The following is a 24,470-nucleotide window of genomic DNA, read 5'->3' on the forward strand; positions in this document are numbered from 1 at the left end:
GGGTTGGTTTGGATTTTGCCTTGCTTTGTTTTTAAATGCAGCCTGAAGGTAACAAGCTGCAAGGGATGTGGGGACCACACAGGCTCCTTCAGTTGAGGGCAGGACAACCTGGGTGAGGGAGGCTTCCAGAAACACCAGCCAGGGTCCCATGGTTCCCATGGATTCATGAGTAATGGCAGCAGCATCAATTCTAAGAGTTTCACTGAATATTCATGAGGATTTTACAAACATGGTTGTTGACTGGCCTGGTACAACGGCTACATTTTTGGATAGGAAGCGCAGAGCAGCACACTCAGGAGCTGCACACACCTGAACATCAGGCTGTTGAATGCTGGGCTCATTTAACTTGTCACTGACGGCAATATAAATCAGAAATGACTCCATAAAACCCAACAGCAGTCCCCTCGGATTTTGAAAACTCACCAACTGGCTAAAAGTGTATTATCTTCACAAAGTAATTCTGTAAAGTGAAAAGGTTCAAAGCAAGGGCTTTAAGGACTATTACTCTGCCTGTTTCCCTCCTAAACACACCCCCTCTAAGGACCCACTGGCTGTACCCTTGTGGTGCAGCCTGGACTGTTCTCCATCATGTTGGTTCTGCAGACCTGCTCAGCTTAACCACCTGCCTCAGTATCCCAGTGGATAATACCAATGAGCTCGTTCAGTGGGCACACCTGCACTTCACTCCAGTTTACACAGTGCTTTCCAGCCAAGGCTCTCAAACATTTGGAAAGGGCCAAATACAGTTTAAGCTAAAATTAACTGGAACATAAATACCAGAATTCATCCACTCAGATCACTCCTTTAGAAAACTTACCTGGGACTCTGGGCTTTCCAGCATGAGAAGTCACACACTAAAGAGCTGGTGAACAGTGAGACAGTGCCCAGGCAATTCTTTGCTACTATTTATTGACTGACTGATTGAGATCAGGCTCTGTGACACAGTGCAGGCACGTTTATCCCTCTCCCCCACAAGCTGCTAAGTTTTATGATCTGAAAAAGTAATTTAAAAAAACCCATAATCCTGGCACACGAACTAGTCACACCTGAGTCCTGCTGGAAAAATCCCTGCCTCAGCTTTCAAATGTTGCAGAACATTTTCATTCACAGCTTCTGCATAAACGGAGCGAGTTTTGAGTCTAAGAGTCTGAGGCATTTTAGCCTCTAAGACTTCTAACCTGCTCTTCCCCTAGAACTGTAAAAGCCCATCTTTCCCCACTAAATATATATATATATATATACACACAGAGACACACAGATATATGCACACCCTGATCTCCCAAAGCAGGGCCCCTGCATCTGCCAACAGGCTGCACACTGCATGGGCACAATGGCTCTGGTGCAGGATCTGCACCACCCACTGGAAAGGATTTAGTGAGGGGTGCTAACGTCACACACTGAGCAGCCACATACAGCTATAAATTATTCATACACATTACTCTAATTATGCAAATGTACTAAAAGCTGGAGCATATGTTTCCCTGACATCTCGCAGTACGGATGCAATATGGTTCTAGTAGAGAGGAAGAGTGAGAAGTGAGATGATGGGTGTAAGGGGGCTAATGATGGCAGGCACTGGCCCAAGCAAGGGGTGGCAGAGGATCCCTCTTTCCCAACCAAGCCGCTGCAAAGCTAAGGACATTTAAATGCTGCTCCTTGCTAATACAGCGTTGGCTTTGCACTCGGTGCTGAACAGAGTGCTGAGGCTGCTGAACGGCCCAGGCAGATTAAAATAAACCCAGGCAGTTTGGAACAGGAATGTGTTTATCTGGCATCGCACACTTCCTCTTATCAAACATGAGGAGCAGGGGAGGGCACAGCGATGGTGTGCGGAAGCAGGCTGTGTGCACGCTGCTAGGAGAGGGGGAGGGAAGAGAGGAGAGCAACAGCAAGGATCAGACAGATTATGCATGAGCTTGGGAACCAAGAGCCTGGAGACAGGCATCATGTCACTGGGGTACAGAGCCCACACTCTTGGTCAGTCCCCAGATGGGCACTAGCTGTTGGAAAACTCAGTTAGGTCCTTTCTCCCTTTCGGCATCTGGAAGAAGGCAGGCATTCAGTGCTGCTGCAGCACAAGCAGCTGGCTTTGTGTGTTGCCCAAGCTTTGGGTTCAGACTCCTTTTCTCAACTCTGTTGAGCACAGTGCAGTCACTGGGCATCACCTGTCTCCCATTCCAGAAGCTGGGGCTGACTCCTCAGAAGGAAAAGGCCAAATGCACTCTGCTATGGTGTTTTGAAGTCCAAACTGGGGGTTATGCTACTAGATTGAATATCAGAAGATTAGCATCTTACTCCCAACTCTGCCATGTCTAAGATACCCAGTCCATGTGACAGATCCCTTCGGAAACAGAGAGGCACTGTGTCCAGAGCATCGTGCAGAGGGGTCTCCAATTCCCTAGCATCCTTCATTTAAAATCCCATAAACACTTTTCAAATCCTCCAACCCTACTGAATGACCAGGTGAACGTTCCTACACACAAAGAAAACAAAAGAGCAAATTAAACATCATGTAATATCACAGCTACTTGGAAGACTTAGGCTATCTTATTATTATTCCAGTAGTTACCCAAGATCAAAAAAGTTGAACAGAAAACCTTGACAGCTCCTTTGATAAGAGCATGTCTCACCTCCTGGTGCTGGCATTAAAGAAACTCTAGATCTGTACCAGCAGTTTTGTAAGGGATGCACTCAGAGAGCCACGTGAAACACTCGGTACTGCAGAGACCCCATCACAGGAGGAGTGCTAGTGACTGCAGCAGTATACAAGGCAGATGCCACTTGAGCTCTTCAGATCCAAGGCAAAACTCTGCTAGTATGCTAGTTTTTTAATTCAAGTTCTTGCTTGTGCACAGCTCAATCACAGGTCCTCACCTGCGGCTGCCTCAACTAAAGGATGGCCACGCTTTGAATACAAGAGGTGATGTATCAGAGAAGCAGCACTGAACAGAAGGGACAGGCAGACAAAGGCAGGGACACCTGCACAGATCCTGGTCACCCTGCCCCAAGCCCTGGCCAGCAGGATCTGTCCTTCCCTTTTACAAAAGCCCAGATGAATGAACAGCAGCACTTCTGCCAGGCAGAGATGCCAAACTGGCAAAACAAAGCTGAGAAAACGGCACAAGATAACAAGCAAGAATAATAGACAGACATAAAAATCCACTGAAGTAAAATCAGATATTGATTACTAGGACCAAGCCAAACCATTTCTGCTGTGCCACAATCAGCAAACCCCTTGGGCAGCAGGCTGCATCCCAACGGGCACAGCACGAGTCTCCCTTTTCCCTGGGCTCATCCTGCTTTCTGTGCAGCCACCCATATTGAGGACCAAGCACAGCTCAGGCAGAGGGTCACTGCCTGCCCAGCTCAGCCAGAAAACTGCTCCCTGTGTCCCACCCTGGGCTCACATTTGGAGCCATCTCACCCTTTACAGACCGGGTGGTTCCTCATCACCAAGGCCAGCAGAATCCGTATCTGCCCTGGCAAGGCAGACCTGGACACTATTTCTTGACTTCCCTTAACACCTCAGAAGAAAGGAAGGAGAGTACAAAACCAGCTTGACAGACTGAAGGTCTGTTCATCCAAACCAGCAGGACAGCAGCGCAGCTCGGGTCCAGCTCTGCTGCCCACCTTTGCCCCTGCTGAGGTCTGTTTGTGGAAGGGCACAAAGCCCCTGGGTGAGTGCTCAGCCCTGCTATGGGAGCAGTCCTCAGGAAAAGACAAGCAGAGGGAAGAGAAAAAGAAAGAGAGAGTAGGAAAGGAGCCTTTTGATTCTGAAGGCTTTGGCTTCCTCAGTAACTGTTAGCAAGGAAACAAGCCCATTACAGGCACCACGGATAACAGGTACTAGAGGGGGAGGACGGGATGTTCTGACCAGCTCGCTGCTCATCTCAGGAGACACAGGATCAAACACAATTTAGGTAACAAGCCAGGGCAGACTCGGAGCCTCAGCCCAGCTATCCAGAAAAAGAGTTTTAACACAACATCCAGGGGAGCTGCTCAGTGAGGCACAAAAACCCAGCGGCACAGACAGCTCTGCTGTCATCGGTCTGTCCCGAGTGCCAGCACAGCAGGACACGGGTAGGCTGGGACAGGGCTGCTCCAGCATGGGAAATCTCTTGAGCCAGTCTACCCTGGAACAGGTTTTGCAGCATCTAGGCTGGAAACACAATAAATTCATTCATTTTCTACTAGAGTCAACAAGTTCTACTTGTGCCAAAACGCTGGAGGAAGGAAAAATTTAGTGCAGTGTAGCAAGAAATGTCAAAGCAAAACATTTTTTTTTGTCCTGCAAAGTGATGGAAGAGTCCACTGTAGCCACAAAAAAAGTCACTAACAGAAAAAAACAGAAGTCTAACAGAAAAAACCAGAAGTCAGGAAGCTGGATTTTTGTGTAATATTCCTTATTCTAGAAATTTTAAGAACTATTTTAAGAACACCCCATTGCATCCCAGAGCCTCTCACCCTCCTCTGTAATTGCTCCAGAAAAATGGTCCCCTTGTGCAAAGAAGCACTGAGTGGTGCAAGCTTGGATAATCTTGGAAGCACACAAGGTGCCTGTCCACCCTGCAGGAGAGGAGGGAAGCAGAGGCACTGGACATTTAATATGCCAATTCTAGGAGATAGCTGAAGAGTTAAAACAAAAATAATTTTTGGATGGGCAGCACTCTGGGAAGGTAAAATACTCAGCACCGTTGTGTTCCCAGACACCATCTTTCGGACAATAAATTTCATGCCTCATATGCCACAAGTTATGATTTCAGGCAATAACCAAAGAACAGGTCCACATCCTTTCACAGCAACACCCCTCCCAAAATATTCATCAGTAAGCCTGACAAACCTCAGAGGAGGGTATTTTTTATTACTATTTGGTCTGTCACTTTGAGATTCAGGCCTGAACTGGAAAGGGAAGATCCATTTCTGGCACGGCACCACCTCCAGTGCTTACAGGCTTCACAGACCAGTGGGAGCTGGCAGTGGAACCCAGCACCTGCATGATGGACCCCACTGAGTTCACAGGGACCAGTTCTGTCTTTGGTGACACTGGAGCACTTTCCCTTACTTCCAGTATCATTCCCTATGCACTGTGAGCCAGAAGTCCCCCCAGGCAGACATGTCCCAGGCCAACACAGCAGTCCCAAAGAACATCAGCAACTTCTACTTGCCTCATTTTTCTTTATCCTTCCCACCCCTCATGGGTCTAATCTTGCTTAATAATAATCCTTCCTGCAAAATCCCAGTGGGTGGGATGAGCTCCCAGCCATAGAGTGTTTCAGCTCCCATAGCTCCTGGGGCAGGGGCTTTCCCTGCCCCCTGACCCGCTCACTCTGTGTCAGGGCACACCACAGCTGTGTGGGTGGTACTGGATTCCAGCCCCTCCATCCTGGAGCACAATGATGGAGCAAGGAGAGCTGTGACATCCAAGTCATGCCCAGGGAGTGCCCTTCACAAGAAGGGAAGCACACACCAAGACTGAACCTTGTGAATTAGTTGCCACCTTCTAAATTTTGAGTGTGATTGCAGCAGAACATGGCCCTCTTCTAATTTCCCTTTTTTTAATCTATGTCTGCAAGTAGTTTACAGTACTGTTTTATGACATTAAACAGCTCCCATACCATAACCCAGAAGAACCTGTGTGCAACTGGTGGGTAAGGACTCCCTGCAAGAACAGCTCTGAGTTCTTCAGGAGGAAGCACTCCAGGCTATTTGCCATCAGTGAAGCTGTGCCAGTGTGCATCAGCAAGTGATGTGGTCCTGAAGTGTCATTATGTATCACACCTGAACTCCACATCCCAAGTTCCGCCCTAGAGATCCACAGTCAGCCTCTATCAGTCCTTTCTCGTCTTTTAACAGCTGCACATTGGAATTTTCAATAGCTCATTTCTTGGCTTCAGGAGGTTTATGCATTCACCAGATACAATAATTAGCTTCCTCCCTTCATAAGATTCCAAAACAGATTTCAAAAAGCCCCTTCAATCCCTCTGTAGTCAGTTTATCCAGAATTAATCCATTGAAGTGATGCATTATGTTCTACCAGAAGAATTAAACGGGAAAAGTGGGAAGCTCTCTTACCTGTAATTGACTGACTGGCCAATAGGAGTCAAGTGCTGGCAAATTGGAGGTGTAATTTCTATTTAATTATGGCATTAAAAAAATTACATGATATACCTATTTAACATGCAAAGGAGTAAAATCAAAGCTAATAAGAATAAATTGTAAGAGAGGACACGTACAAAATGTAGTAGCAGTCTTTTTGTTTTTTACAACTGTTCTCTGCTGAGGAGAATGCTGGCTGCTGTGCCATTGTATTGCCTGGAAAACTGGCATCCCTGGCTCTGATTCTAAGACCCTGCCAACATGCAAAACTGCATTGCACAGATGCATGGCTACAATCAAAAAATATCTGTTAAAACCCAAGTGGTGTATGTGCTTTTCATGCTGCACATGAAGCTTTGTATCAATCCAGTTGAAGTTTGGTTGAAATGATTGCAAGCAAAGCCCAGATACACTGTTCTAGAGCTCAAATATGAATGCAAATGAACGGATGAACCATGAACAGTTTTGCAAGCCTCCGGGTAATAAACTCATTTCAAAATGCATTTAAAAGACAATAGTGCAACCTCTGTGTTTAGACAACGGGTTACAACCAACAGTATAAAACATGAACAGTTCTGTTTGAGCCAACATAGCTACCAGTGCAGGGTAGACAGTAAGAGTCCCATAAATTATTGGCATCTGAGAAGAACATGCCACTGTCACGAGAAAACACAAATACACCCATGCTTTTTTTCTGGGGTAACATATTTATCATCCTGGAGAAGTCTGTTTTCTTTAGATTAACACTGTAACTCCAAATTGTTCCATTTCAAAACATCTAGTCAGCACAACAGCGTGGGAAGGGGAAGCAGGGTCTTACTGGAAGAGAAACAGGGAGGGTCTTAAAGACTCTTTGATCCACGAACCTAACAAACCAGAATGAAGCAGTTCTGTAACTGCCCTAATCCAGCCCAGAGCACTGTTGTCAGGAGAAGAGCAGGTCTGGCTCCTGCAACCTGCTGTGCCCTGGTGCTAACTCAGGGAGCAGGAGGCAGATGCAAACATCAGTAACAGGATTTTGTTTTGTGCCACTTGGAAACAGAAGCCAAACAAGAATTACAGTTTTACCTGCAATGTGTATTTAAAAACACAGGGCTTCCAATGGCTAGCCAAATTATCCTTTCAACATTTCCTGCTTTGTCAACAGAAGTTTAAACACAAATTAAACTACCTTCAGTCCCTAGAGGAAAGGTTAGATGGATTTAAGATGCATTTAGCGTGTCATATAGGAAAAACCCCACAGGTACATGCTCAGATAGCAGTGACATGCGGCCCCAGAGACAGACAGATACAAACCACACTCACTCCCACACAATTGATAAATGCATCAAATTGCCCAGGAACCAGAAGCACAGCCAGCCATGACCCTGCACATGGGTGAGAAGGTGACTTAGTGCAAGTGTTCACACAGGTGATTTCTGCAGATGAGAACATTCATTGCCACAAGGAAGGCAGCACAGGTAAAAGACAGACAGCTTACCCCTCTGAGCTGATGGACTCCACCAAATATCCTCATCACTCCATCAATCTCCTGCTCCAGCCTCCTGGCCCAGTACTGCATACTGCAAGAGATGGAGAGAAAGAGAGAAAGAGGAAGGGAGAGAAAGAGAGAGAGAGAAAGAGTCAGAGCCCTGACACTGAGTAGATAAGCAAGGGACTGAAGGGAGAGGAAGGAAATCAGTGCCTCAGTTAAGTTCATTGCTCTCCCTCTGCAGCACCGAGTGCAGGCACAGCACCAGGGACACACTGCTTTGAGAATTACAGCTGGGGCAGGTTACAAACTTCAAGACTCCAAAATTTATGCACAAGGCGCCACAGAGAGAAGAGGGGGGAAAGGTACAACAAAAACTGCAAGGCGTAAGGGTTTATTTTCTCCTTATACAAACAGTTGCAGTAGATAATTACTTAAGCCCAGAGTGATTAACAAGGTCGAAGTGATGTGGAGCACAGAAAACAGCTTAGTGCTTCAGCAGGGCTCTGTGGCAGAGAGCAAACCCAGAGCCGTGGCAGGGCCAGAGGTGTCTGTCCTACTGCGGCAATGGATTATCACTGCGGCACAACAGGGGGGACCTGGGCAGAGCCCGGAGCCAAGCGCCGAGCAGCCAGTGCCCGAGGGCTCAGCTGCTTTGCACCTTCAGCTGAGCCCAACCTGAGCCAGGCACAGACAGTGCCAGGCTCACTGCAGGCAGAGCTGCCTCCCCGGGCAGCGGGAAGGGCCAGGAGCTGCCACGTGGCATCTCCTTTGTCCTGAGCCCCGTACGGCGAGGGAGGCTGCCAGGGCTTCCAGCAGGCACAGCACCCTCCCGTACATTCAACCACACACATTTCTGCTTAGAACAATCACTCCACGTCAAAAACAACAGCAAATAAACCCTCTTCTAAATCCACAGAACTTGATAACTCTCCTTCTTTTAACGAGATTTCCCGACTCCAGCCGCTGACCACGCAAATGTCAAATCTCCCGTCTGACCTGAAAAAGCAGCACTCGATTGCCTCTGCACCACTTGGCACTGCCTTCAGTGCTTTTTCCAGAGCAACAGTGCTCTCTCAACATACACAGGGGAAAGGAGGGAAGCAACACAAGGAGTGGAAGGTAAGGCCAGCAGCACAGATAGCGATGGTAGGAGGGAGCAGACCAGCTCGGGGGGGGGTTGCAATTTGGTGGGGTTCACCAAGTGATTTCATTCTTCGTGCAAACAGACATCCCCCAGGCAGCCCATGCACGCTCTTACACCATCCCAAACGGTGGAGAGGCTCTCCCAGAGATCAAGGAGCAAAGAAACCCAACTGTTTTTCAGCTGGGCCTCAGAGGGCTCTGAATTGCACAGCACAGCCCAAAAGCTGGGCAGAAATGTCAAAGCAGAAAGATGCCTGAGCCGAGCGGCAGAGCAGAGCTTGTGAGGGGTGGGGGGACAAACAGGACAGAGGGAGGGACTGGCAGACAGACGTGTGTTACTCACACAGGCAAAACTCATGCCAGTTAATCACATACAAGGCTGTGGATGAAAACAAGATTTAATTGCACACGCCAAGCCTTATCAGTCTTCCACCGTAACTTAAGCCATTTCCCACGTTCCTGCAGAGGCAATGCTGTCTCTTTTCCCCTGCAAGCCTGGCTGGGGAGGGGAAATCCAGGGAATGAGATGGGTGAAGACATCTGCAAACCCCCCTGTTCTGCCAAAGGAGGGAAAGCAAAGCCTTCAGTGGGATTGCAGGGTGAAGGTACCAGGTCACAGACAGGGCTGAGGGGGGCTGGGTTGGGGTTTTTCTTTCTTTTCCTTTTTCAAATATTTTATTTGCTATCAAAGGTATATTCAGGTTAACCTGAGTACCAAAGTTATCCATAAATCTTATGAAGTATTTTCACCAAAAAATATTTATTTTTACACAAAACATTAATTTAAAAAATATGCCCTGGAATACCAAAACTGGATTTATTTTTTTCCCCTCCTCCAGTTTCTCCAGTGAACTGAAAAAAAAAATCAATTATAAGCTCATACTCAGCCACAGGTCCGAGAAACCCCACTGAGCACTTATGGAGCTGACACTTTTCCTTAACTTCCAGCTCTGTACAAGATCCTTGATTTCAGTGACACCTGCCTGTGTCAGCTCTCCCCAGGAACACCTACAACACCACAGCAAGGGAAAATTACCACCCATCTTGAGCTGTATCCATCACATTAACAACTGTTCATATCCGCTTAAATGTCACGTATGGCCAAGCCTTCAGAGAGGATTAGTTACAGAGGAAGACAGAGGCATCAATATTACTCTGTTGGCATATGCTAAAGAGACACTGAGCGCTCAGTTGGGCTGGGATTTACAATTAATTTAAATTTAGTCACCAGATTTGTTTTAAAAAAAAAATTCTAAACTTATTCCACTCCCTGCCTCCACCCCAAGAAGTACTACTATTTTAAAGAAAAGCCACTGGATTTTTCATTCATGAGAAAGACTGCAACTCCCTTTAATTGTGCTGCCTTACAGCAGCTTCCCAAAGAGTCCAGCTAAGCCTTGTAGTACAAGCTTTAGGTACCACTATTAAAATAACTAAATATGCATATTACACTATCTAATAAGGAGGGCATTTTGGCATAGCTGACACCAGGTTTCTAGATTAAAAAAAATAATAGCAGAAGCAGCTTCTTTTTTTTGGTGTGGTATGGCTACACAAGAGCTTTTGCCAGTGGTAGTAAAAACTCTTTTTTCTAACCAGCACATCCCTTACCCACATCACAACACTGTTAAAACCCTTGGGTGACCCATTACTGTGTCCCTCTAGCCCTGGTCACATCCAGGACCAGAAGTCTTCAGAGTGGGCCACATCCCAGAATTGGAAGGTTTCATTTCACTTGCCATATTTGGGTTGAAAGCTAACATTAAAATAAAATAAAATACATAAATCCCATTATTATTCTGTTTAAGTTGACCTTCTGCCTCTTGTTTCTCTCTCACGGCCAACGCACTTAAAATTTTATGCAAGACAACCGCAGCAAGGATGAAGAGGGTAAAGGAACTGCTAGCCCATGATGAACATGGAGATTTCTCTTTGAAGTGTGTCCCCCATGGAAGCTGGGAGCAATAAGACATGACAGTCATTGCATTCCTGGGCCGTTCCTGCACGCCTCAGGTGCGTTACGGGGCTCGCGGAGCGCCAACTCCCCAAACCAGGCAGCCGGGAGCGCCCTGCTGCTCTCGTGAAATGTCATTTACAAACAAAGCATAAAGAAAACAGCTGGAGCACTGACTGGGAAGCCACTGGCATGGCTGGGGTGGCGCTCAAGGAAAGCCACCAGGCTACCTTTATGAGCCATGTGCACGGTCCCCCCTTGAACCGAGCACCGCTTCAGTGTTTGCTGCAGTGAACCAACGTGGGTGAGGAGAAAACCTTTGAGCTCAAGAATCTGTGACAGCACTCATTAGCTCTGTGCCTGCAGGAACTGCATGGAAGGAGCCTGACAGCCCCACCTGTCCCCTCTTTGGCTGTGACATACCCAGCACACCCCACTGATCCCCATCATCTCTGCTGGCACTGTCTTTGCTGAGGAGTCTCCACAGGACTCTTCCAACCCAACAACCCTCCAACTATCGTAGGCACATGCAGGACATCCATTAAAAAATCTTTAGTATTGAAAAAAATGGTTGTTTCCTTCCCCTGTACATTTTACAGCCTCCTGTGCAACATTTGCGAGGGACATAAGTGATTTTTGAAAACACAACTCCATTTATCACTCCCTCTCCAAAGAAAACTACAAAAATGTTAATTGATTTCACAATTTGCATATTTGATTTTTCTTAAAGATGAGATAAAGTAGGCTTTAAAAAAGCAGCAGAGCTTCAAAAATGTTTACTGTGTCAAGCAGCACATCAGGAGGCGAATCACTGCTGTTGCAGTTGGGGCCAGGAAGGAAAGCATCCCACTTTGTCCCACTCCTGCTCAGTGGGCACCTGTGCCTTGCCACGGGTCACAGCAGCCCTTGCTTAGGGTCAGGGCACATTTCATGCTTCAGGTGACCCAAGCAGTTGCAGAGACTTCTGTGCTGGTTTTCGAGGCTACACCACTGCTCCAGCTGTGTGGCTTTGGAAGAAAATGACAGTTGCCTGGAAAGGCAGGAGACAGGCTGTCCTTGGCCCACATCCTCCCACACTTGAGCACACAGCAGATGGCAGCCCCAGTCCTGCTCTTCTCTCACACTCACAGACCAGGCACCAGTGCAAGCCTCGCGCTGCCAGCCTGTGGCCAGCACCAGGAGCTGCCACTGCAGCTCAGCCCAGGGTCACTCTGCTCCTTGGTGGCTCAGGGTACGTGGGACAGACCCTTCCTGGGCTGCAGTCACACCTGCTCACAGCTAACCTAGGGCTGGGCAAGGCACTTACACAAACCACTAACGAATGTAAGCCTCATTGCAAGCCACCTCTCACAAAAGCGCTGGGAAAGGAGAAGTAAGAGGAAAGAAAATTAGTTTTCTGCTTGAGGACACTTTTTTCTTAAAAGAAGCCTTAGGAGAGTGCTTGTTTGGCTGTCAGCAGGAGAGGATGTTAGGGAAAAAAAACAGATTTGGTCCTTTTCTTTTGCTGCCTTCCTGGCCCCCAAAATAAGAGAGTCACAGAAACATGAAAGGGCAAGAGGAAAAACTACTTGCTAAGTAGATACACTGCCCCAAAGCTTATTGGGTTCTACAGAGAGTGTGTTCTGTACAAGTGTCTACACTTCACACAGGGTGTTCAGCCAAGAATGCTTCACTCTGATTCATACGCTTTGGTTCAGTGCCCAAATATTGCTATTTAATAAGGTTATTAATTACCGTGTTGTCTAATTTTTTGCTGTGCAGGAACTTCTTATAATTGGCTTATTCCTTCAAGATGCTTAATCCCCTAACTGTAACAGTGTGTGTCAGCACACACACGTGCACGTGTGTAAGTGCAGTGCCCCCTCTGAGCTCCCCTACATACCTAGGCTGTAAAAACCCCACCTGAGCCAATATTTACCCATCAAGGAAAAACAAGTTGCCTTTTTTTTCTTTCCCCCTGAAGACACAACTTGCAGAGAGCACCTGTTTCTTTCCAAGTGACCGAATAATTACTGACCGTGCTCCCAGACGTTATCAAGCCTCCCACACTGTTGTTTTATGACTCTGTTTTAATTTAAAGTATGTGCCCAGGTGTTTATAGAAAGGAAAGGTGGGAAAAATTTGCCTGCTGGACTAGTCTTTTCTTAATATTTGTCAAAACATTATTCACCTCTACCATCTGGTCTTCCCTGTAATAAGAAAGCATCTGTAACATTATTATAGGAGGGAAGGATGGGACAAATGAATATTAGAACTATATCCCAAGGAAGATCTTTGAGAAAGAGGAAGGGGATAATGTTTCTACATTCAGTTCTATCACCACATTACTTTGTTCTCTTAATTCAGACACTACCTCTCTGTGCCTGTTTCTGTGTCCTATCTTCTCTCTGCTTCATCTCTACAATTTTTTGCAGCAGTGTATGTCTTGAAAAAAACAAAACCCACCCAAAAAAACCCACAAGTGCCAGAACCCCTACCAGATCCATCTTGATCCCAATTTGACACCCCAACAAGTATTACAATATAATGAAAAGGATAACTGTGGGGTTTTTTCAGCCTGCAGGATAGATAGAGCCGAGCAAAAAGTGAGGGGCGAATAGTCTGGCAATTACACAAAAAAATTGTGTTTCATTAAGAGGTCTTGAGCACAAATATACTTGTAGGTACTTGTGGGAAAACCAACAGTAACCACCAACTTGTCACCAGTGACATTTAGGACAGTAGGAAAATTGTTCCTTAAATATGATTTCTCTATTGAAAAACAGAAACATTAACCATTTAAGGTCTAACTCCAACTAAAAACAGAAGAGGCAGTAGGTGTTCAGTAAGTCATAGACACACAGGGTGGCAGGGGCTTCAGGAATTCCTCTTCCACCATTAGTTGCACTGAGACATCTAAACACCTGAACCCTCTGCACGAAGTATTGTCTAATCTGTTCTTTAAATCCTCTGCTGAAGGTGAACCCAAGATCCCCACAGTACCTTCTTCCAGTTCAATTTTTCACCACATGGTGAAAAAGTTCCCTTCTTATTCACCCTAAATCTCAATTCCCTCTTCCTGCTTATCCCACCTATAGCAGACACTGAAAAATTCTTATGACAGGCTCCCATGAACTGGAAGATCATTATTCTGCTGCATCCTTTGGAGTACAAAAATAAAGAACGGAAGGGCAAACTCAGCTTTTCCCAGCTTTCCCTATTTTGTGCTGTTTTCTAAATATTTCATTCTTTCTGTTGTCCTTGTCTGGATTCTCTGCAGTTTCCCTACATCTCCAAAGGCTCATGCCAAGGAGTGAGGTCAGGTACTCCCACAGAAGCCAAACCCAGTGCTGTAGGAGGAGGAAGACATCACTTCCCCTGTCTTGTCCAAGAAGCTACTCAACACTGCAGAGTAAATGTCCCCTCCTGCTATGACAGCACTTTGTTGACTCAAAGTGATCCACGATAACTCTCAAGATCTCTCTTGCCACACTGCCACCCAGACAGATGTTCTTTATTCTGTATTTGTACATTTGATTTCTCCCTCGTAAGTGCATCGCTTTGCATTTGTTTCCACTGAATTTCATTTTGCTGATACCCAGCTCGCCGTTCAGTTTTACTGGATCATTCTGAATTCTGATAATGCCTTCCAAAGCACATCCAACCCCTCCTAGCTCAGTGTCACCTGCAAATTTTATAAGCATATTTCCCATTCCATTGCTTAACTTATTAATGAAAGTATTGAATAAAAGCAGGTCCAGGGCAGATCCCTGCAGGACCCCACTTGAAACGCCCTCCCAGTACGACAAAGAGCCATGATAACTATTCTTTGAGAGCTGCGTGTCCAATCAAAATATCTTGAATTTCAAACTTTACAAAAAGCTGATTTGGAGTATTTGATATGCAAAGGAGCTGGAGGCCAAAGGATAATACAGTGAATAATTTAAAACCTAAGAGTAGGTTTGAGGAAAATCACAATCTGTTGGCAGATGATTTGCCCACAGACAGAGGAAGGAGAAGCCAGTGAACGTGTTAGTTGGTACATTTGCCCAGCAGTGCTGCAAAAGGCCCCATACAGGCACTGATTTCTTCTGATCAAACACATGCACAACCTCTCATAGATACAGCAATGAAAAGAACAAATGGCAAAGCAACCACAGCAAATATCTCCTGCAGACAAATGGGCAGAGGAGAGAGCTTCCCCAAAAGGCCCTTCCAGCCATGAACCTCGTCCCTGATCGAGTTCCTCCCATCCTTATCAGCCTACAGTTCATCTCCAGGCCATCACTGTGTGATGGATACCTGGATTTCAAGAGCATTATTTGGCAGGACCTCTGTATGAGGATCCCCAAATACATTAAAACTGTGCAGGAATTAATCCTCACAGCCTGAAGGGGTAAATCTGATCTCAGCACGTGGCCACCAACTTATACTTCTCTAAGTGGGAGCAGAATCAGGCACCTCAAGATGCTACCCTATTTTCACCTAGGTTCAACAAGTTCAGCAAGCAATTCCCTACCATGTGGGGAGTCTAATCAAGCCACTTACCAAATATATAAGCAAAATGTATAAGCAAAATTGAACCTGGTTGCCTTACCAGAGGAATAAGTTGGCTATAGGATTTATGTCTGGAGGTCCAGATGGGCTGTTTCTTCTGCCCTGGGGATGGTCCTGCAAATGGGAACTTTATCAGGTGGCTCATATACTTTGACATCTCATGTGATGGTGGCAGAAGCACCAGCACACAACTCCAGGGCTGTAACACAAGAAGAATAAGCCAAAGGCAGTGGCTACCAGTTACTGGAGCTGTGCTGGTGGTACTGGCAGTACTCTCCCCAACACAGCTAACACTTTTTTTCAGAGCCCAAGCTAATGCAATGCCTTAACCTCCCTGCTTTTTTGAAAGCTGTGCTCGTATTTTACACCTCAAAACTCTATTTCCATGGCACACTTGCTGATGTGCATCAGGAGCAAGAGAAGCCCGTGGCTTCTTCGCACCATCTTTGCACTCCCGTCGCGCAGGATTAGAACTGGCCTCCTAATCTCAAAGCCTGTCACAAATCTAGACTTTGAAACAATGAATTAATAAATAAGTGAGGAGGTGTCAGTTTTATGGCACACGCTACCTGCATAAATTTCCCCCAATGCAGCCACTTGTCATTTCCAGCACCCCTTGAGACCCCAATGGCTGATAACTCTTGCACGTCACTTTGCAACCCATTATACAGATGAAGTGTTATGATAAAACCTCCCTCTTCGCCGACTCCTTCTGTTCTACAGATGCAATCTGAGTGGAGGCTGAAGAGATCCCATCCCCCATGGCAAAGATAAGGTTACAGAGGGTAGGTCTTAGTAAGGATTTTGCAAGTTGCATGAATTATTAAAGTCCTTTATGATATAATGACAGACATATCAGGTTATTTGTTTATTCTGTGTATAATTCATGACTCTCTTGGGAGCTAGACAGAAGTAGGATCGCTTGTTGCATCTTCTTCATTCCAGTAAATCCTCATCACCAGATGGAAAGCTGAACCCCCCCTGAGAAGACAAAACAGCCACACCTTGCAGGACCTGCACTTGGGATTGGAGATGGGAGAGCTTTTTTCCCAGCCTGGAGAAACAGTGAAGCTGTCACTTGAGTACATCAGGCTAGATGGCTAAAAGATGACAGTGCCAGTAGTGTTTCTGTCTCGTGCCACCAGAATAGTGTCCACTAAAGCATATGCAAACAGCTTTATGATTAGATGCTATGAGTTGCCCCATGCTCCCATATCACTGCTGAGCAACAGCAGGACCATCCAAGCTCATGCAGGCTCTTATAAGACTTTCTGGCTACACAAATACTACGATACTGAACACAGTAAAACAGTTCTCCTTGCTTGGGTCATTTGTGGAGAGTCTGGTCAAGATGTGGGGCAAAGCTTGATAAGGGAGTGCCATGTCCTGATGGCTGGAATGGAGCTTTTGATACATACATTGTAGTCATCTCTCATTTCCCTAGTGTGCTGTTTAAAGAGTGAGGGAGATCTGATGCCACAGCAGCAAACTGGAAATAAAGGATTGTCTGGAGCCCCTGGCAAGAAAGAGCTTCTCAGCTTCCACACAAGGTTCTCCACCCAGGGATGCTCCTACTGCCAGGAAGAGTCACACTACTCTGGAGAGCTGCAGCAAAACACAAAGATGGTCAGTCTGCAAACAGCACACTGTAACTTTTATCAGCCACCAGAGGACTGCTTTCAGCATCCACCCTGCCCATGGCACATTTCAGCTGAATGGACATAGAGCAGGCACAAATGATTAATCTGATCACTTAAAGACAAGCCATGTTAAGGAATTTGATAGAGGACTCCTGACTAGTCAGACCTCTGCTGAATTTCTATCTACAGCTTCTCTCCTTAGCAAAGAAAGATATCATTAACCTCTGCCACAAAGACCTCCTGCTACAAGAGCTATTTAGGGGCATCCATTGTCATTGCTTCAGCCTCAAACCATGCCAGTCCAAGTCTCCTGGGGTTTCTGGAGTAGCCTCTCACAGCACCATATGGAACATTCCTCAGGGGTTTCTGGACATCACTGTCACTCAATGTCTATCTAGTTAAACTCCCACCTTAAACAACCCCTCTCCATACCATCCCCCTACCTGAGAGGTTCCTGGCTCCCAAGAGAGCGTTGTAATCATTGTTATTATAAAGCACTTAGCGATGTTCACTTATTGCATCTCTCACCAGCCAAATACCCAGAACCCTGTTATTTCAAATGTAGTTGCCTTCATTTGCAGAAGCTCTTCATTGTATTAGTCCCTTTCAGCAATGAAAGGAAAAAAGGGTGGGGGTGGAGAGCACTAAAAAAAATAAATAATAGTTTACCACATTTTATGCCATTACCTCACTACTTTGTGATACACATCTAAAAGCTGTTTGCAAGACCTCTCCTGCTGTAAGGTGGCATCCAGGCAAGCTCTGAGGCAGAGAGAGAGTGGAAGCGTCAAGCTCAGTTCAGTTTTGTCCCAGTACTGCTGCATCACCCAAAGCATTACAGCAACAGAGATGAAGCTGCCAGCTTTCACAGGTCACCTCCTCTCTGCTCCCCATCCAGCTGGGACAAACACTGCTCCACAGGGAAACAGCATATACATACCCCTTTCCTCTGAAAAGGATACACCACAACAAGCTGCCTTCCCTTTCCAAAGGAAAGGGTCACTGGGAAACTCTCATGGAGCCTAAGCACAGATGTGTCCCTGTCCTTGCCAGATGCCCCAAGCTGATAACCAGCAGTGCATCCACAAGCTTGGCTTCACAGCTTTCAAAGGCACCATCCACATCCCCTCCCCACTGCAACACCACAGTTGAAGCAGACAGTGCAACAGCCCATCAAACATCATTTTGAAGGGGTTGGTCAACGTTAAACTGGCAGATCCTCCCAACATGTCCAACAAAAATATTTTCTGTCTTTTTCAGGAGAGGAGAATGGAGCTACAAAGGCAAAGCAGGAGTCCCAAACCCAGACAGACTTTTGGGAGCAGAGTCAGAACTGCAACTCAACCTCCTCATGCTAAATTTGATGTTTGCCCTTGGAAGACACCGCCAAAGCAGGAAACTCTCACACCTGTGGGTACCCCAGAGTAGGATTCCTCCCAGCCCTCAAACACAATACCACTCACATGTAACTGGAATTGAAGATTACAAGAGAATTCTCTCTTCTGCTTTTCTAAATGAGTATTAACATTAAACCCCAAAAGATCTGACATCCCAAAGCCCTATGAATAGAATGCCTCGGACTCTTTTCTGTAAGAAAGAAAAATCCCAGTCTCTAATGTGGTCCTCTCAATGGGGCCTGTGACATCACCAGCCCCTTTCTATTTAGAATAATGACTTCTTCCACACGCCAAGAGATTTGAAATTACCTGTGAAATATATTTCCCTAGGCACAGGCTCAAGAAGCATGTAAATTACCCGGCTTAATGGCCTCCAGAATTTCTCTCTGAGACAGACACGGGGAGCAGGAAATGTTCAGATGGTATCTCAGGTACCACCCAAGGGGTTAAATGTCCGAGGGATGGTCAGCAGCTACTGCCCTACGGTTTCCCCAGTAACTGGTCCCACTGGTGAGCATTTGCCACAAAGAGGCAATGGGCACGAGATCCAATTCTAAATGGGTGCATCATCAGCACAAAAATGCAATTTTAAAGAGAGCATTTCTTGGGAAAGGTGCCTAACCATAATTTACATGGCACAAGGAGCCAATGTAGGGCTTATGCAGCAGAGGGCACCCATTTAATTTGCAGAAGTCCAGTGCTGAGCACTCAGCAACAAGGCCTCTTGCCCTCCGACTAACTGCACAGAGAACAGCACTGCCCAAGCCTTGATGTTCAGGCACTTGCCAGAGAACAGAGTCCTTCAGAGGAGCTTTTCATCCACAAGGACAGTTCCCACCCTCCCAACACCAAAGAAAGGGACAGATACTGTCCCTGGAGTCCTCCTGCCCATGTTTTTTGTTCCTGCAGCTGAATCTGATGTCTTGTTAGTACAGAGCAGAAGAAACATTTTCCCCAAAACGAAGAGCATGGATCATTCAAGGAACAGAAGAGGAGTAATTAAGTGATGTGGTTATATTTCCTGCTCCACCACTGACATCCTGGACTCCCTGAAGCCTCAGTTTCATCAGCAAAAAGAGCAATAGGGAAGTGCTATTGCAAAGTGCACATACAAAACTATGACAAGGAGTGGAGGATGGAGAACAGGACGAGATGCTCACACTGCAATGGGGAGGGAGAGGGAAGGGGGACAATCCCAAGGGCATAATAAAAGAATTACTTGTCTCCCCAGGGAACAAGCCTGAGGCACACGAGCTTTGTTCCTGATGCTTGCCAAGACTGATAGGTTGGTCACCCTTTAACACACAGTGGACAGAAAGTAGGCCAGAAGGTCAATCAGGGATAAGAGAACACCTGGGAGATGGGCCTGGCAATGGAAAAATGGGCCAAATTCCTCAGTGTAAACCTCCTCAGAGCAAAGGTGTAAGACAAGGTCTTTGCTGAGACTCTTCTAAAGTGAGAACCTGCCCTCATTCTCGGCCACAAGCATCTCGCTAACCCACATACTGCCAGAAGCTGTGGTATCACAGCGAGATTAACACAGAAGCAATTTTAAAAAACAGCAATTTCCAAGCTAATTTCCTCACTTACAAGCGTGCCACTAAGGGCTGCAGTCCGTCTGGACTCCTCACAGCTATCTGTGCTCAGGATTAACTATACAACACTGCCAGTAATGCAAGCACTCCACTACTCAGAAACTATTAGAAGATAAATATGAAATCTCAATATCATAGCAGTAGAAAAAAAATGAGGAGAAGGAATGTCATTGTAATAAATACTGTAACCAAGCCAAATGAGGAAGCAAAGTTACTTTCATGTGGAAAATTAGACCAAAAAAAAAATGCAATATACTTGAAATAGTCCTTGCTTTGGTTGTGGGATGTGGACTTTTGTGCAGTGAACCTCACAAACTTCATAACAGTGCAACAAACTGCAGTTCAGCCAGTACTGCAGGTTGGCAGTTGTGGGGTGAAATGGCACTCTAGCCACCAATTCCACTCAGCCCTGAAGCACCAGGCCTTGCACATGAACCCTTCATCTAACATACACTGTTAAGCAGAGAAACTGCAGGCTTAGGCATTACTTGTGGCCCCAACTAGGCCTTAGGTAATGCAGCAGCTGGAGCAACTCACCTGCAGCCCAAGCAGGTCCCATTTCCCACGCTGCAATCACTCTGATACTCCTCCATAAGAAGGACAGGTACTATTTTCCAAACCTTTCCCTTCTGCAGCTGCTTGGTGTTCTCTGAAAGAAACTTCTCATACAAGAGCCCTCATGTTATCTAGTGAGATCTGATAACAACTGAAAGGCCCAAACACAGCAATAAGTAGATTTAACTAAGAAAGTCAAATATTACACAAGCTACCATAAAACCACCACATCTGTCTTTCTGGCAAGTGGCAAAGCTACCCTTCCACCAGCCAGCTGTGACTCCAGAGAGCAGGATGAGGTCTGGCAGCCACCTCCCCACGAGAAGGCGGCTGGCCATGCACTCAGTTGCCTAAGATTGCCCAAATAAGTGACATTTATTAAGTGGCCCTTATAAAATAAAAAAGGCAAGGCTGCTTTCAGCACACATAATCACATTCATAAACTGCACAGACCAGCAATGCTTTCAGCACAAGGCTCCACTTGGAGTGGTGTCAAGAGAAGAAGGGCAGGAAAAGATTCCCGCACGGCAGCGTTGCCGCAGGCAGTGCTCCATGCAGAGCTCCAGCCTTGGGATGCATCCTCACCTCTGGCTTGGGAACGCTGTGCCTGCTCGAGCAAACACGGCCCCAGAAGGGCTGTCACCACAGGGCTGCAAGAAGGGGGAAAGGTATGAGCCAGCTCAGCACTCGCAGTGCTGAAGTGAGACCTCGTGCCAAAATGTGGCTGTCAGAGCCCTTTGGTACCCAGCTGCTCCATCCTCATGTCTGGGCAGGGAGCACAGGGAGGCAGGGGGAAATTGAGGGTATAAATTCACCTGTGGAAGGGGCCACTTCACACGAGAAAGAGCCCCAAGCACCTAGCAGGCAGTAGGGGTGAGACAGAGCTAGTTAGGTTTTTCTCTCAAGTAAAGACTAGATCAAAACAAATAAACATAGCAAGGAGCAAGTGACACAGAAAGGTTCAATTTAGCCTTAAGATGATGGGTAAAAAGGCGGTTTTGATGTCAGAAATGCCAACACAACATTTTTGCTGCTGGGTCAAACAGGCGGGCAGGTGCTAAATGGGGTTATTTAGAAACTGGGACCAAGGCATGAGCAGATAGTAAATGTGTTAGATGTGTTTCTTTTCTCCATCTCACAATAAAAAAATCACATCAGAAGCAACCACAACCACCACCATATTTCTAAGAAAAAGGCCTGAAAATTTCTCCCCGCATAATCCCACAGCATGGTTATATCAGGGATTAATTTGTCCCAGTATCTTGGACATTTTCTTGACAATTCTCAGTTTTTAAAGCTTCACAGCTGTAGCAGAGCACAGCACGCCAGACTGACAACAGCAAATTCTTCTGCATTGTAACAAGCCCGACGTCAGGAACGGCTCAATCAGAAGTCCCTCAGCACTCAGCCAAGGAGGGGCACAAAAGCATCCCTGTTCACAGACAGGGTCCTCTCTGCTCTGTGCTCTTGGAAGTGCTTTTATTCTGCGGGAGGCAAAATAATGTCATCACTTTGGTCACTGATCAACAATTATTAAGACTTCCCAGCCAACAAAAACAGAATAAATAAACACTAAGAACTGCGTGAAGAGAAAAATATTGATTTTTTTTTTTTCATACTCATGTAATCTACCCTCCTTCCCAGAGCAGGCAAGGGAGGAGGGGAAAGCAGAGTGCCCACGAAGCTTTGACGCATGCCTAGCTCACCGTCCTGAAACCCTTTTCAGCTTGCAGGCCTTGAATAATTAAATGCTGTTTCTTCCACCCTTTTTTCCCCTGGTATTCATGACACACTGCTGCAGAAGGCTTCCTTCTACCTGGGCAAGGGGCATCCCTCTCTCTGCAGAGGTACTGGAAGCACACGAGCCCACACAATACTTCCCACACACGCTGATCCCAAGAATGTGACACTACAGTGAACGCTCAGCAGAGACCTCTAATTTACAAGACTACCTCAGACATGAGGAAAAGGCACTTTGGCTCCTCCTGGGTCTACTGAGTATCATTATGGAGCAATAAAAAGACGTTCAGCCACTCACAGCCCAGAATCTGACTCAATCTTCAACACCTGATAAAGCTGAACATTAGGTGCTTCGCTTGGCTTAAGTCTGTCTCTATTTTGGTGTTCGTGTTACAGCTGCCAAAAATCTGCCAGTGAAACCCACCATACGTTAGAAATGCAAACAGGGCACTGCATTCATGACCCTCCCTGTGTCAACGTGTACAGAGAGTGTTCATTGGCCACAACAGAGAGGTATTATTACATGAAATTTAATAGCTCTGAGAATTCAAATACAAGAATATCTCCGGTTCAACAGAAATTACATCGCTGAGAGCTTTATACATTTTTGATGGGTAAGGAGCTTATACAAGGTTGGCTCTGGAAATTATTTGGATATATGCCCCTTGTTTTGCTTTCTTATTTGGGGAATTAATGTGGACTCAGACTTTAGATATGGGATTCTTCTGGACTGCAGAATATTAAATGCTCACTGGAGAAGAAACAGAGCCTGACAGCAAACTGGCAGCTTGTGACGAAAGTTTCAGGACCCGGCTCTGCTATGAGTTAAGAGGCATTGGTATTTATACAGAGAATCATATCCTCATTTGTCACTTCAATGGAGATGGATATAACACTTTCCCAATTCTTTCCACCAATTCGACCGTTTAAGGGCTAACTTGGTGCTTCCAAGGCCAAGAGGCTCAGAATCCCAAAAGCATGGGGCAGGCTCTGTTTACCCACAAATCAGGTACACAAGAAGCAGCCACACCGTGAACCTGTGCTGTGCCTGCTGCATCACTGATTTCTAGCTCTGGAATGGTGTTCCAGCAGGGACTGAAGCAAGGCAGCATGCTTGCAGCCAGGACTCCAGCTCTTACTGCCCTCGCTCTCCGTGTTGGATAACACTGATTTAATGCTCCTGTGGACACACATCTTCCAGGTTATCCTGAGCAAACCTCTCTGATCCAGAGCCACGTGCTCTGCACACTTGCAAGCCTTCCAGTTGCCGAATGCCCCGTAGAAAAGCCTGGCCAGCCCTGGCTTCATCCTTCATTTAGTGGAACTCAGATAAGAAAACCTCACCAAAATGACTATATACTCTACCAAAACTACCCCTGCAAATAACATTCCTATAGATGGGAAGCAGCCAGTATTTTGGCCATTAGATTTTCACCCTTCTCTGTCCTTGTTTCTGTACTCCCCCCATCCTTTCCGCCCCCCACCCTTCACTGAAGCATAAGTTGCTTTCTAACACCACAAGGATTTTTGCTCCAATGCACAGCATGATCTAACTAATTCACACTTCATTGCTCTGCACACCTCATCATTTGCACATGAAAACAGCAGTCTCTCTATCCCTCCACTTGCTGCCTATTTCTTCCTCCTCCTCCTCCATCCTCCACCTCCTGTACCTCCTCAGCACAACTCCACTACGGAAGCTGCAGTGAAGAGGCTCACATTACCAGGACTCCATTGCTTTCACAAAATTTACTAGCTCGCTGTGAAACCTCATAAATAATTCAAGAAGACAACCTTTGTCAGGTAAATGAACGTGCCTTTTGTAATCCATCACCCCGGGTTTTCTATCACAGCGATACCCATACTCATTGTAGGCACAACCCCTACTGATTCATGAATTCCACAAGTGTCACTGTGGGACACGGCAGAAGAACAGTTTTGGCACCAGCAGAACCCAAGGAAACCCGAAGTCTACCCAGGGCTTCAGGAGGTTCATAAAAGATACCCACTGGTGCAGAAGTAGCTGCATCCCAGGCCATGGAAAGCACGGCTCCATCCCCACCCTTCAAGGACAATGAAAGAAGGAACAAGGTCAAGGGAGGCGAGAGACATTCTTATTAAAGATCTCCTTTTCATTGCAAGAATTTCAGGGATTTTGACATACACCAGAGCTAAAAATCATGTTGTATCCTGTGCTTCTGCCATTTAACTCCACGCATCTCAGTGGTGTTACTGCACAAAGGCACTTAAGAGATAGGCAAACTCAACTTCTGTTTTGACAACTGTGCCCAAGGCTTTGCCATCATCAGCGCTATTGTACTAGACGGTTTACACACCCAT

General features: G+C 46.2%; 1 protein-coding gene across 3 annotated transcripts in view; it reads right to left on the reverse strand.

Annotated features, from left to right (window-relative positions):
* Nucleotides 1–24,470, reverse strand: part of CACNA2D2 (calcium voltage-gated channel auxiliary subunit alpha2delta 2) — a 238,878-nt gene that overhangs the window by 181,594 nt on the left and 32,814 nt on the right. For all 3 annotated transcript variants that reach the window (XM_051811399.1, XM_051811400.1, XM_051811398.1), the window contains one exon: nt 7,577–7,658. In XM_051811399.1, the coding sequence (XP_051667359.1) occupies nt 7,577–7,658 (82 nt within the window). The remainder of the gene's footprint in view (nt 1–7,576; nt 7,659–24,470) is intronic.

Source organism: Manacus candei, unplaced genomic scaffold (assembly GCF_025592945.1).
Source record: "Manacus candei isolate 608988 ecotype Guabito, Panama unplaced genomic scaffold, ASM2559294v1 h1tg000082l, whole genome shotgun sequence".
In the NCBI taxonomy this organism is placed as follows: Eukaryota; Metazoa; Chordata; class Aves; order Passeriformes; family Pipridae; genus Manacus; species Manacus candei.